Source organism: Cibotium barometz, chromosome 8 (genome assembly GCF_041138505.1).
Source record: "Cibotium barometz isolate CiBa-2024 chromosome 8, ASM4113850v1, whole genome shotgun sequence".
NCBI lineage: Eukaryota > Viridiplantae > Streptophyta > Polypodiopsida > Cyatheales > Cibotiaceae > Cibotium > Cibotium barometz.
The window spans coordinates 454,117-469,838 of NC_141053.1; the positions used below are offsets into that span (position 1 = coordinate 454,117).

Here is a 15,722-nt window from a genome sequence, read left to right on the forward strand (position 1 = left end):
TCAAGTAAATCTGCCATTGCAGGGATGTAACTGAAAAGGGTGGGTGGGTGGGTGGGAAAAAAGAAGAACTTAAACTTGCAAGTGGCTGTCCAACAAATCAGCCCGCCTTCCTCTTGCTTCTCCTCTTCCCGAACAGTCCAAGAGAGTCCACCAATCAGCAACAAAACAGCCCCCCTCTTGCTCACACAGCTCCCAAGATCTATCAAGAGCCTAGAGCTCTGATACCATGCCAGAATATGCAGCGGAGATGAAGACAAAATCTGAGAACACAAGAGCAAGTGCACTGCAGAAAAAATACAGCAATAGAGAAGGAGAGAGAGAGGCGTGTAACTCTGCAATATATACACAAGAAAATCCCGAAGATTGAATACTACAAGTGGGGGAGCAAGGGGCCATTTTATATGGTGGCCCCTGTGATCCAGTTGGCCAGTAGTAAAGGACAGCCGATAGCAACATAGGGAGAGCTGATGAACTCCAGTTTGCCAGCTTCAGTGAGTTGGCTATCACATGTGTGAAGTCGGGCAGCAACAGAGAGAAGCAGGGAGCAGCAGAACCAGTCAGCCATCACCTGGATTACTCCAAGAACCACATGACAGCCTTCCACATTTGGTAAAAATAGGGAAAAAATATGGAGAGTGGGGAAAAATGAGAGAACACCTAAATCAGGAAGGCACACCCACAACAGAGGCCCTGGTGCAAATATACAGATAGGAGATGACTGCTAACACTGGCATCCAGTATCATACCTGACACACAGAACCAGTGACATCATTCCAGAGGGAGACTCACAACGCAGACTGGCACTGTTTCATGTGCAGGACAATGCACACGTGACCTTGGATGCATGTGTAGGACAATGCACACTTGACCTTGGACGACTGGAGTGGAGCCCTAGCTGAATTGTCCTGGACTGGGCTCACATGGAACCAGTTTCCACCCTAGGTCCTGCATCTTTTGTATAGATATGTCTACGTGGCATCCAAGTGCGGTATGCACATGACAATGTTTTTGTGATCAACAAAAAGTTAATCATCCCAATCAACCATTGGTTTGCATGGTCTAAACCATTTTACACCCAAAATCATGTCTGCACGAATTAGTGGTGTGACCAAGAATTTGCATGTAAACTCCACATGTGGGAACACCAGTGCTGTCCGATTAGCAATGCACTTAACTTGTAGACGCATTCCGTTGCTAAATCGGGTAGTGACTGTCCTGTCTATTGGAGTCAAATCCAAATGAGCTTGGTGAGCAAGATGTTCAGGAATGTCGTCCTTGGTATTGCCCCAGGCAAACAAGATTACGATTGGGTGTCTTGCTAAACCTAAGGAGATGCTCTTCCTTACTTGGAATCCTCCAACTGAGTTTTAATGCTAGGGGTGGTGTCCACTATTTTGCAAATGACAAAACTAACAACTGGTTTGGGCGGGGGAGGCTCTATGGCTTCAGTTGTGGAAATAAGTGTGTAGGGGTGCAATAGGTGGCTTTCTTTGGGCGATTCGTGACGGGATGCCCCATTGTGTGGCACCCAGAAACAACGGTTCTCATGCTGATATTGTGCCCTTTCTGTTGGGTTTAAATGTCCACCCATTTTGTGGATTTCTTGGTGTGCAAGTGTGGTAGGTGGTGGAAGTGGTAGCTTTCGTTGAGTGCCTTGGGGTTGTCCTTGAGGTTTGCCCTTTATTCCCAATATTTTGTGCTTTGGGATGGTGGGTTGTTACATCCCTAACTAGGCTAGGACCAGTGTTAATCGGGGGTTAGGATAACCCAGGAGTAAGGTGTTACAAATATGGAAGTGTGTACACAAAATCTTATCCCATACATGACATCATGGCTTAATACATAAGCATGTGACAATACATAAGCGTGCTTTTTAACACAATATGACAAACTTGCACAAGACATAGCACTAGGGGCTGAAGTTCCCCCCCCTCCCCCCCACCCCCCCCCCCCCGCCCGTGAGGTATCTTTATTACCAACAGAGTGTTCCAGTACAAGAGAATGGCTGCCAAAGAGTAAACACTCCACAGATTGGCACCAGATACATCCAGAATATGATTAAAACAAATAAAACAATTGCCCGAGACTTCAAACTCAGCCTTCCAAGAGTTCCTCGGGCACAGCCATACTCTAGTACGTTTTCACACCCTCTAGTAGTAGTGCTGTCCCGAGTAACCAGCCATGAAAACCCTAGCTCTGGCCTCCCGAAGGTTCCACCCTTAAAGCCACAAGCTTCACGTAGGTTTAGGTACTGTTTGCCCTCGAATTTGTCGTGAAGAACCTTGCTGAATTTGACTGAACAGCACTGATGTCAGCCCACGAACATGTTGTACAGGTCAGTCCAAGAGATGAGAGAGTTGCCCTGTCATTTTGCCTTGAACCGAGAGTCTATGGGAGCATCAAACGCAGCCCTGAATTCTGCTGTACAGCAGTCGACCAGCCCTGTAGAGGAGCCAAAGTTGTCGCCTGCATCAAGAGAGAGAGAGAGAGAGAAGAATTGCTTTAATCTGTAGCAGCTATGGAGGCAAACAATCAGCTATAAATCAGCCTTGGAAGGAGTTGACCAGCCTTTGGGAGTTGTTATGCATGACAAAGTAACACCTGTGCTCAAACCCTAGAGTGTTCCACTCCAAAAAACAGCTAGAAAGGGGGCGCTTAGCTGCTTTTGGCTTCTTTGTCACAAAATTTCTCACAGCTTTTGTTTTTCTACTGTTCATATGTGGCATGTGGAGCCTAACATGACATACATGTACGGCTGGTGGAGCCTGACATGGTGTGTTTGTATGGCATATGGAGCCTAACATGACAGTACATGTATGGCTCATGGAGCTTGACATGATGGTACATGTGTAACTTGGTTGAACACAATGCTAATCAATATACTTAAATACACTAAGATTTGAAGGACACTTGCTCAAATACAAGAAGTAAATTGCTGAATTGACAAGAGACACACAATGAGCCGGAACGGCCGACCCCTCCCTTGGGTAAATTGTATTACTATTGGAGAAATTCAATACATAGCTTCACGGGCATCCATTGCCAAATCCTCCATGCCAATGCATATGAAATTCAGCATTTAGAAAACAATGGTATGTCGATGTAGATCACCAAGGAGTTGCCTTGATGCCTGGCCCGACTTCAATGCCCATATTCTCTACCATTGGCTCTATGTTCTACCAAGCAAGGTAGCAACATCTTCAAGAGCACATAGGACAAGAGAAATACTACAGAGGGCGGCTAAACAAGGAGTCTTGCCCTTCTACTGAATAAGTAATGACAACACATTGTCCAATTAGCTTACCAGTCTTCATAGAAGTTGTTGCAAGCGGAAGCCTTCGCGTTGGAAGCTTTAGAAGTGTTGATATCTTCGATTTGCTGCAATCCTTTGCAACAAAAGTCTTCAAGAGGCTGAAGGGAACCTTGGTAAAGCTTCCCCTATGGTTCAACTTGAGAAAGGAAGGCTGAAATTACGGTTTTCAGCAAAAGACCAGAAATTACAGCAAAAATGAGAGCTGTTTTGCTGAATTTCAGTCACATTGGGAGTGAGTAGGAGAGTGATTAGCACTTGGAAAGAGTAGGAGAGTGATTAGCACTTGGAAACACTCTTGGAAGCTTGGAAAACACCCTAGCAAGTTGGGTATTGCTATGGAGAGCTTGGAAATGGAGAGAAATGGTGGAAAAACAGAGTTTTCAGCCTCCAAAAATCCTCATGAAGAGAAAACACGAATTTTCTCTTAATAAGTAAGTGAATTGGGATCCAATCAGGTGAAGGGACATGGGGAGATGCCCATTTATGAGTAAAAAGGGAGGATCAGGTCCTGAACATTGAGTCTTGTCCGCCTCGGGACTTCAGTGAGTGTGAACTTGGAAGCGGTCATAATTTATAAGTGACTTTTGGACGCCCAAACTTTAATGAAGTGGGAACACACTCACTTATAAATATTGGCTAAGTCCTAAGGGCTATTTGAGCCTAGATTGGGTAATACTTACCACCTGTTCTCATGCCACACAACCATGTCAGTAGACAGTTTCACACGCACATTTCACGGGCGGGCGTCCCCTAGCCTGGAACTACACATAGGTCATGTAGGCATGAAAACAACATGCAATTTCATTTGCAGGCAAGCACATAAAGATGCTATGCAATGCAGCATTGGCATGAGCAATTTCCATTCATGAAACCTCATATAAGACTAGGCGTTTCCAGGCAAGTATATGCGATACCAGACCCAGTGGAAAGCCAATCCTCTAGGCGTTTCCGGGCATGTACACAAAGGCACAAGTCCCAGCGGAAAGCCAAGTCCTCCAGATATTCCGGGCATGATAACGTCAAGTCCCAGCGGAATATCATATCCAACTATACAGCATGACACGTGTCAATCAGATGCATAGGCACATTCCATAAGCCATGGACACCAATCCAATATGTACATAGTGTGAAAGCAAGAGTGAACGATTCGGGTGGCCAAATGCTGACATCCCCCCCCCCCCCCCCCCGCTTCTAAACAGTTGTCCGCAACTGAAATGCATCCAAATATGTTTGAAGTACATGCGGGCAATCTTTGAAGAACTCTTCATCTATCCATTTAGCATCAATGGGATGATAGTTCTTAAACTTCACAAGGTAACGCCTCACAACTTTGCTTGCAACAAGCTTGCGTTCCTTGTGATACACAATTTGCTCTGGCTGCAAGATCTCCTCAAGCTCATCCACTTCTGGTGGATCCTCAATGACCATTTCACTGGGCTCCGGCCCTACATACTTGCGAAGGAGACTCACATGAAAAGCATTGTGTATGTGCCAATGACTAGATAGTGTCAATGACTAGATAGCCACTTCATTGATCTTCTCGATCACTCGAAAGAGCCCATAGTACCTGGTTGCAAGCTTAGGATATGCACCCTCTTTGCGAGACCTCTTTGCAAGTCTTGCTTTCTCAAACTTCAGCGATACCCAATCATTCTCTTTAACATCCAATTGCCCTTTATGCTTGTCGGCAGCCTTTTTATGCTTGTCTTGTGACCTTGCAATGGCTGTCCGCACCTGAGCAAAAGCAATATCCAAGTCTCTTACATACTCATCAGCTGCAAATATCTCATCCTTTGTGCGAAGGATGGGTGGCAATATTTTAACCATATGCTCAGCTTTGATGGCCTTTTTGACCGGCAAGAAATGAGCTTGCTTGCTAAACCTGTCCACAATTGTCCAAATTGCATCATTATCCTGTTGGGTACGTGGCAAGTCCATAATGAAATCCATTGTAATACTTTCCCATGGCTACGTGGGAATAGGTAATGGCTGAAGCAAACCTGGTGCCTTTTGCCTATCAAATTTGACCTTTTGATCGGTGATACATGCACGTACATGTGCCTCTATGTCCTTCCGCATACGTGGCCAAAAGAAATACCGCTCAATCATGTGCGTAGTAGGCATTATGCCACTATGACCAGCATATGGAGGAGCATGGCACTCATCCAAAACCTTTTGCCTCATGTCAGACACCACACATAGGCAATTATCTTTCATGAGATAACCCTCTTTGATCACATATGAGGCATGTGCATGACTAGCCATCAAATCAGCCCAAATAGTGGCAAAATCAGCATCCGTATGATACAAATTATGCATGGTAGACAAGTCTCCATGAGAGGCAACCGAGATAGCTGCTATATACGGCTTTCGTGACAATGCATCGGCCACTACATTCTTCTTTCCCGGGGTGTGTAAGATCTGAAAATGAAACATAGAGAGGAAATTGGCCATCCTCATATGCTTCTCTAATAACTTAGTTTGAGTAAGAAAATACCTCAAACTCTGGTGATCTGTCTTCACAGTGAAATCAGCCCTAAGAAGGTAATGTTTCCATATAGTAAGTGCATGAATTATAGCCAAGAGCTCTCTCATATATGCCAAGAGATAGCTCCGCATCATGCAACCTACGGCTGTCATAAGCCACAGCGTGTCCCTCTCGATTAAGGACAGCTCCTATGCAATTTCCAGATGCATCACATTCCACACAAAAAGGCTTTTGCAAATCCGGAACGATCAACACTGGACCATGAGTAGTTGTATCTTTCAATTTGAGGAATACATCTCTCTCTACATTAGTCCATTTGAACATGGCCTTCTTCTTTGTCAAATCATGCAAAGGAGAAGCAATCCATGCAAAGTGCCGAATGAACCTGCGGTAGTAAGAGCATAATCCAAGAAAACTACGGATCTCATGCACCGAACTCAATTCGGGCCAATTCCGAATTGCATCAATCTTTGCAGGATCCATCCGCACTCCATCTTTGGACACAATATGCCCAAGATAATGTATCTCTGACAAGAAGAACTCACTCTTCTTTGCATTTATGAAGAGTTTATGCTTATGGAGCTCTTCAAAAACAATAGCCAAATGAGCTTTATGCTCTTCTTCGGTCTTCGAGAAGACTAGGATGTCATCAAAGAAGACACTTGTAAATTTCCTGTACCCACGGAATATGCGATTCATCATTCTATTGAATGTAGCCGGGGCATTTGTAAGACCAAAAGGCATAACAAGATACTCATAAAGCCCAAATGCTGTCCTGAAAGCAGTTTTGTGTACATTCTCAGGCACTACATGCACTTGATGATATCCACTCTTGAGATCAATTCGACTATAAAGCATGCCGATCCATCCAACTTGTCAAGGATGTCGTCTTTGCGTGGAATCGGAAGCCGATTCTTGACGGTAAGCTTATTCAAAGCTCTATAATCCACACACATACGAAAGGATCCATCCTTCTTTTGAACTAAGAGGACGGATGAACAATATGGGAAGAGCTTGGCTGAACCAAACCCTTCTCAAGAAGCTCATTTACTTGCTTCATGATCTCCTCTTTTTGGGATGCACTTACACGATAGGCTGGCCTATTAGTGGTGAGCTACCCGGCACAAGATCAATGCGATGATCTTCCGGTCGTACAGGTGGTAACTCATTTGGTAACTCATTAGCAAAACAATCATTGTGCTCTTGCAAAAATTTCAGCCTATCATTACAAAGAGTGTTTACATGTACATTATTTTCCTCAACAGGATCTCGTACAAAAATCAAGTACGCAAAATACTCTTTTTCATTACTTTCTTAATTTGTACATGAGATACAAGGGGAATGGTATCACCCTCTTCACCATTAAAGTCCACCTCCTTACGTCTTCACCAAGGTAGTCTAATATGGATGATTTGTCTGCCATTCCAAATTGTTGAAATATGAAGATCTCATGTGACAATGTGGATGTAACACTAGTGCATACCAATCTGTTGTAAAGAGTCACAATGAGCCAAGAACTTCACAATGACTTTCCAAGCAATAATCACAGCCATTCAAAGGCACTACAAGAAAATCCTCATGATCCACATAGCCTTGAATGTGTATGCGCAACTTGCCCAAAATAGGCATGACCTGCACTTCTCTACCAACAAAGGCAGTCCCTGCTTCAATTTGAGGACCCATGTCCTCCACTTCAATACCCAAAGCAGCTGCCATCTGAGTGGATATGAAATTCTCCGTTGCACAATCATCAAACATAAACAAAGCGGGCTGATTCTTGAGTTGTCTCCAAGCTTTGCATACAACCCTATCTTTGCTATCATGCATTGTATCCCCTTGCACATCGGGAACCATATGTACCTTGGGCTTCGGTACATTAGCATTTTCAGCTTTGTTCTTCTTATTTGGGCATGCTCTTGCCATGTGCTCAGTGCTGCCACAAGTAAAGCATTTGCCTTCACGCATATATTGCTCCTTTTTCTCAACACTAAGACCAAAGTTTGCCGGCTTATAAGGGTGCTTTTTAGCAAACTTATTTTTAGCTTTTGGACCTGATTTGGCTTGGTTTTGGTCCCTTTTAGGTGGCTGTCCATCATTTTGCAGGTTTTGGACAGCCCTCTCTTTGCCTTGAAATGAGAGTTTAGCCTTATTGGATCGACTCAATTTGAGTTCCAATTACTCGGTGGTTGTGGCGGCTGTGATTAATTGGTGTAAGGTATGACCAGGATACATTTGTAATCCCGCTTTGTACACGGGTTGCAATCCCGATTGAAACCTTCTCTTCCTTTCCGCCTCGGTGACATGCATAAATGGAGACACCTCCAAAAGCACTTTCCAAAACTTTTGTACATATGCATTTACCGATTCCCCCTCATTTTGCTTTACCCAATCCCACTTCATTGCTATCTCATTCAGTGCATTGGGAGGCAAGAATTGAGCATAGAACCTCTCCTTGAACTCTTCCCATGATCTAACAGGATTCGGTGAGAGCTTCTCCGTGAGCCACCAATGGGCAGCAGTGCCTTTCATGAACATGCTTACATGCCGGATCATGGATTTCTGAGTGAAATCCTCATCACTGAAAGCAATATCAAACTGGGTAATAAAAGCAAGTGCCTTTGATGCATCATATTCCCCATGATATGTGTCAAACTTCACAGATTTGTCTCCGGCTTTGAAGTCACGAGACTTTGATGCATGTGTGTGCATCTCAACATGTTTTCCCCCATGTTTGTGCATTGGGACAGCCCCTGAGATTGGCATCATTTTAGGACCAAAAGGTGATGCATAAGGCATAGATACATGTGCCCTATAAGCATGAGGCATGGCTGGCCCCTCAACATGCATTGATACATTTTCAGCCATAACTTCTTCCTCACGAGCACACTCGAAGGCATGTGTGGTATGAGAGATACGGAGAATACCTGCACCAACAGAAAATTGCAGCCCATGTTGCATGTGTTGTGCATGCACATTTTTAGCCGGCAATGGCATTTGACATACATTTTGACCACTGCCATAAACATTGTATCCTTCACGGGTTACATGAGGTATTCTTGCATGGCGTGAAGTCACTGATTGTTCCTCTCCCATAGCATGGAGATTTATCCTCTTAGACATAAGTTCTTGTTCGGGCACCAGTGGGGATTCCAAGACATGTGGGATGGTTGCCTTTTCTGCATAGGCATCCTCGGTACAAGCCAAGTATGCACGTGCTGCATCCCTCGGTTGCATGTGCAACTCTTGAGCAATCATTGCCATTGCATGATCCATATAAGACTTAGCTTTCTTGGCCTTCAAACGATCATGTATCAATGGATCCTTGTGGCGATAGAGATTCAATTCTTCTTGTTGTGCATGGAGAAGAGCCTGCATATGAGTAAGTTCAGCCCTCAAGACTATGGACTCTTCTTCTTGCATCTTCTCTTTGCCACATGGGACGGCTGTCCCACATATTCATGTTCCCTATTGTGCACCACATAAGTTTGCTCATCCTGTAAAGCATTGGAGGAATGCATTTCATTGTCCGTGCCTTTTGTATTAGCATCTCCAACATTCATCAACACTTCTAAAGCTTCCAACATGAAGGCTTCCACTTGCAATAACTGCTATGAAGACTGGTAAGCTAATTGGACAATGTGTTGTCATTACTTATTCAGTAGAAGGGCAGGACTCCTTGTTTAGCCGCCCTCTGTAGTATTTCTCTTGTCCTATGTGCTCTTGAAGATGTTGCTACCTTGCTTGGTAGAACATAGAGCCAATGGTAGAGAATATGGGCACTGAAGTCGGGCCAGGCATCAAGGCAGCTCCTTGGTGATCTACATCGACATACCATTGTTTTCTAAATGCTGAATTTCATATGCATTGGCATGGAGGATTTGGCAATGGATGCCCGTGAAGCTATGTATTGAATTTCTCCAATAGTAATACAATTTACTCAAGGGAGGGGTCGGCCGTTCCGGCTCATTGCGTGTCTCTTGTCAATTCAGCAATTTATTTCTTGTATTTGAGCAAGTGTCCTTCAAATCTTGTATTTGAGCAAGTGTCCTTCAAATCTTGTATTTGAGTAAGTGTCCTTCAAATCTTAGTGTATTTAACTGTATAGATTAGCATTGTGTTCAACCAAGTTACATTGGTATCAGAGCATACGGTTGTCTTTCACTTCTATCGTGAGACGATCACCGTGAACACTAGCTCTCTCTACACTTAGAACATTATGGACAGTCATAAACCCAGTGGAGAAGAAACGACATCAACAAACTTCATGGAGGCTCCTAAGGAAGTGGAGTCAGATCATCTTTTCTGAGAGAGAGAGAGAGAGAGAGAGAGAGAGAGAGAGAGAGAGAATGCCTACAACCGAATGTAACCTGCCCCAACAAAGTAAAACCACCTCTCAGCCACCGCCGATGATGTCGGCCATGTGGTAGATGTATGTATGAGCACTTTGGTCAAGGTCACGGGCACTTGTAGTAGCTTTGGACACATAGAGAGAGAGAGTATCAAGGACTATGAGTTTAGCGACTTGAGGCACTGGTCGCGGACTATCAAGTAAGAGGGAAAATTGGTATAGGGTCCAGGTGTGCTAGGAGTATTCACTTGAGGGGAGGTGTTGACATATACAAGTGAAGAGAAAGAAAGGCTGAAATTAGGGTTTTCAGCAAAAGACCAGAAATTACAGCAAAAATGAGAGTTGTTTTGCTGAATTTCTTGGAAGCTTGGAAAACACCCTAGCAAGTTGGGTATGGCTATGGAGAGCTTGGAAATGGAGAGAGATGGTGGAAAAACAGAGTTTTCAGCCTCCAAAAATCCTCATGAAGAGAAAACACGAATTTTCTCTTAATAAGTAAGTGAATTGGGGTCCAATCAGGTGAAGGGACATGGGGAGATACCCATTTATGAGTAAAAAGGGAGGATCAGGTCTTGGACATTGAGTCTTGTCCACCTCAGGACTTCAGTGAGTGTGAACTTGGAAGCGGTCATAATTTATAAGTGACTTTTGGGCACCCAAACTTTAATGAAGTGGGAACACACTCACTTATAAATATTGGCTAAGTCCTAAGGGCTATTTGAGCCTAGATTGTGTAATACTTACCACCTGTTCACATGCCACACAACCATGTCAGCAAACAGTTTCACACGCATGGTTCACGGGCGGGCGTCCCCTAGCCCGGAACTACACATAGGTCATGCAAGCATGAAAACAGCATGCAATTTCATTTGCAGGTAAGCACATAAAGATGCTATGCAATGCAGCATTGGCATGAGCAATTTCCATTCATGAAACCACATATAAGACCAGGCGTTTCCAGGCAAGTATATGCGATACCAGACCCAGTGGAAAGCCAATCCTCCAGGCGTTTTCGGGCATGTACACAAAGGCACAAGTCCCACAGGATAGCCAAGTCCTCCAGATATTCCGGGCGTGATAACGTCAAGTTCCAGCGGAATATCATATCCAACTATATAGCATGACACGTGTCAATCACATGCATAGGCACATTCCATAAGCCATGGACACCAATCCAATATGTACATAGTGTGAAAGCAAGAGTGAACCATTCGGGTGGCCAAATGCTGACAACATGTGTGGCTTGTGGGGCTTGACATGGTATACACGTATGGCTTATGGAGCTTGACATGATGTGACTCCCTGGGACTAGCTATCCTCGAGATTTTTTGTATTTTTGTTTTGGGAAGGTTCTGGAAGGATCATGAGCCCTGAACATTTTATCTGATACAGTTGAGCAGATGGGTGTTTCTTCCAGTCTAGCTGCACTCGTGTGTGCATGACTTTGATTTTACTTTTGAATGACTTGTCTTGTTTGCTTGGACAATGCCTGAGATTTCTGCCTGTGTTGTGGAAGATGATTGAGAAAGCGTGGTCCAGGACCCCATGGGGTTGGATGCGGTTGACCCCAAGTGTGATGTCTTTACGTGTAAGGTGTGATGAAATAAGAATGTGCACATTTTCTTATGCACAAAGAAAACATTTGATTGCATATTTTTTCTCTCACCCTCTTGTTTGTGTTTATTCGATTATTCAGTTTGGCTTGCATGATGAGCCTAAACAATTTCACGTAGTGAAGAGTTTACTTTTGTAAATAATGTGTCTTTTTGTTGCTTTTTGTACAGGAATAAGATCATAACAAGCTCCTTGTTGTGGAAAAACATCTACGAGGAATCAAGAAAACATTTATCACAACTCAGCTACAAGGAAGGGGCCACCAAAAAACTTAGCTTTTTGAATGGTGAAATCAAAGAATTAGCTGATTGGAAGGCCCACTTTGTGAAAGAACAACACAGGGCCTTGATTGTTCTTGGCTCTGTGTTGGTTAAATATTGGAAAGGACATTCTTGCAGGCATGCTTATTGATGCCAATTCATTCTTTTTCTTCATACATACATGCGTTCATGCTTACCTATCTACCTACCTTCACATAAGTTAGTCCATCCATCCATCCATACATACATAGCTACCTACCTACATACATACCTTTGTACATGTACATAGCCCATCCATCCATCCACCCACCCAGACATACATACATACTTAACTAAACATGTATTTACTAAATATGAATACAATGCCTTTTAATGATCATGTTCTTGTGTGCTTGCAGAGTTGAATGTTGTAGGTTTCAAATGCAGACAATTGTGACAGGATCTAGTGATGGGGTATAGTTGTTGACTATAACTATATTGAGATGTTGTGATTGTCGTGTCTTGCATTTATACGTGGCTGATATTGTTTCTTTGTGTACTATCTGTGTTTCTTTGTGTGCTTCAGATAGTACGTGCTTGGTCCACTACAACTTCACATTGCTTAGAAACATACTCAGTGCCCAACAAGTCGCGGGTGGTTGATTTGGAGTTTGATGAAAACAAGGTTATAAGCTTATCAAATGTGACCACCTAAATTATAAAAATTAATGTAATTCTTTGGCACATTTCTTGTTTTGTGTTTTGTGCAAATACTTGCCTTCGACACATCTGCCTTGCCTTGCTCTCTTGCATGTTACATACAAGATCCCTAGAAGCACATTGGTGCTTTGATTGATTGACCATCTCTGGAGTCTCAATACCTGAAGAAGACGAAATGCCTTTGAGATTGTCCATGTCTAATTAATGCCTTCTTATTACAAATTTTCGTTGTTAGGGAGTTACGGACTTAACATCCTTGATTATGATAAGCATATGCACAAAGTGATATGGAATCTCAATGTGCTTTGTGCAAAGTGTGTCTCAGAGAAAAACTCAGTGAGATAGACATGTCCGTGAAGATGCGGACTACCTGCACCTGGACAGAAAGACCCTATGAAGCTTCACTGTTCCCTGGGAGCTCCTCTTCCGCAGCTTAGGTGGAAGGCAAAGAGGGCTCCTTTTCGCGGGGGGGGGGGGGGGGGGGGGGGTGTGTGTGTGTGTGTGTGTGGAAACGTGGGGTGTAGGCCTCCTAAAGGGTAACGAAGGCATGCAAATGTTTGCTTTGGGATGTCCCCAAGGTATGTTTTCAGGTACCACTATCCAGTTACAATCCGTATTTGCTCACTGGGTGCAAAATACTCATGCTTCCGCTCCTGGTTCAATGGCACCTAATGCAGCGGTAGGTACCATCCTAACCTGAGGGGGTAGCAACTTAGTAGCAGTCGCTAGGATTAGGTTCTTTGCAATGCTCATAGAGTTTTGTTGTTGCACTACACCTCTATTGATTTCTATGGCAAAGATGCCATGCTCTCAAGCATGCCCCTGCAACTGGATACCAATGAAAAACAATATCCTGTAGGCTGTCACTTTGTGCCTAACATCCAAATCTTGTGCCTTGTCTGAGTCTTAAAAGTGTATCAAGGTTTACCCTCAACCTCCAATAATTTACACTATGGCTTGTTCTCCCTTTTGTCATGAGCCCCAGATAAGAGGTGTCTTCTACCAGTGGTTAAGCTTTTTCAATTGGACAATTTCTTATCAACCTCCATAACTGTATAAATTGGCTTGTGAGGTAGTGCTCACGGAATCTCCCTATTGTTCCTTTGTTGAGAGATTAAGGTATTGTTTTACTTCTTCCTTGAGATAGTAATAATTTTGTCATCTTGAACTTGGTCTTGTGTCGTCTTGTGAGCATGTGATGATGAGGTTGTTATAGCTCTTGAAGATGCTCTACGCATCTCCTATTGCAGATTGTATACACACTGTACCTTTTTGGTCTCGTAGGCCATTCTGGCGTTGAGCAGAAGTTTTTAAATCTTTCTCTGTGTCTCTCCCTCCCTCCCTCTCTCTCTCTCTCTCTCTCACACACACACACACACACACACACACACACACACATTGGGGTTCACATAGAGCAAGAATTCTCCAGTGAGGTGCAAAGCACGATTGGGGTGAAACAAGTCTGCCTAGTTTCTTCCACGTGCACACACACACACATTGGGGTTCACATAGAGCAAGAATTCTCCAGTGAGGTGCAAAGCACAATTGGGGTGAAACAAGGCTGCCCAGTTTCTTCCACATTCTTTGGGCTGTACATACATGCGATTGCAGACTTCATTGACAGATTAGAAGGGGAGGGGTCTTCATGACAACTCACTACTTTTTATACAGAGATGGTGTTGTACTACTGTCATACACAGCAGACGGATAGTGTTTGATGCACTACATGTCCTTTGCAAAGAAAAGGACTTGAAAGCCAACCTTGGCAAAACCAAGGTCATGATTTTTAATATGAGTTATGGGGTACTGCAAAAGGATGCCATTATAGGAGTCTAGCGCAGATCTGTGAGCTCTCCCCCCCTCCTGCGTTTTCTCCAGCTGTGTGCGCCCTTCCCCAATCGCTATCACCCCCCTCCGTCTCTTCCCCTTCTGCGTCGCCTGCCTCTGCGCATCCCCCCTTGAGCTCCCCCCCCCTCCCTTTTCCTTCTCTCTCTCTCTCTCTCTCTCTCTCTCTCTCTTCTCCCGCCTTGCGCCCTCCCCCCTTCCCGTGTCTCTCCCTCCCTCCTCCGTAGCCTCTCCTCCGATCACTTCGCCCCCTCCTTTTACAGGTAACTCTCTCAGTTCTCCATTCGGCAAGTCTCGGTACTTTCTGGTCTTCACCCTTAGGAGGACTCCATGGCAGCTGCTCCATCAACCCCAACCGAGGCCACCATTACTTGCTTATCTTTCTCTTAAGTGGGTCTTCAGCTTCTCTCTACGACTACTGCATCATTAGAGGCCTCCACTCTGGTATGCAAGACTGTCGGTAGCGGCCCATTGTGTGGACAACTCAGAGATCTTTTGCAGGCAAGTCTCATCGGTGGGCCTGCAAAGATCATAGACATTCATCCTCTGGGGCGTGGTTACTATTAGGTTGAGTTCGACTCACTAGCGGCGTTAGATCAAGTCATGCATATTGAGATGTCAAGCTTCACATGAGCTGACACTCACGAGGCGCGTGCATGACCGTTCGACATTTACATCACTGACGGGTTTGGTAGCTGGCACCGACATATCTTCGCTAGAGATTCTATAGCTAGACTACACCGACTAGTCCACATCTACCCACTCCACTTAGCGTGTTCACATTATGGACCGCTTGTATATACTCTATTATGTGTGTTAGTCACTTTATCTTCTTTGTAGACCTCTTTTGTTGTGTGAAGAAGAAGAAGAATTTTCAGCCTCTCACCTTGTGTGTGAGTGTGTGTGTGCTTGCAAGAGCTCAAGCTCTCTTCTCCCTTGCATCTTTATATGGTATCAGAGCTTGGTTCATGCTAAGGACTGAGCAGTAAGCAAGAGAAGCACAAGAAGCAGTACGAGGATAAGAGCTTCATCTACTCTTCCCTCTTTGTGTTGGCTACTACACCCTTGTCGGGAGCTCTTTGAGAGGCACCGGCAAACGAACTCCGATTAAGGAGCTTTCTTTGTGGGAGCAAAGCTACAAGTTAACTATATGGT

The 15,722-nt window shown here is 44.2% G+C and overlaps 1 protein-coding gene across 1 annotated transcript in view; it reads left to right on the forward strand.

The window, feature by feature from the left end:
• LOC147635813 (F-box family protein with WD40/YVTN repeat doamin) overlaps window positions 1-15,722 on the forward strand; it is a 118,753-nt gene that overhangs the window by 21,647 nt on the left and 81,384 nt on the right. The window contains exons 2-4 of the mRNA XM_086801162.1: window positions 11,934-12,161; window positions 12,422-12,476; window positions 12,589-12,687. Of these exons, the coding sequence (XP_086657288.1) occupies window positions 11,934-12,161; window positions 12,422-12,476; window positions 12,589-12,687 (382 nt within the window). The remainder of the gene's footprint in view (window positions 1-11,933; window positions 12,162-12,421; window positions 12,477-12,588; window positions 12,688-15,722) is intronic.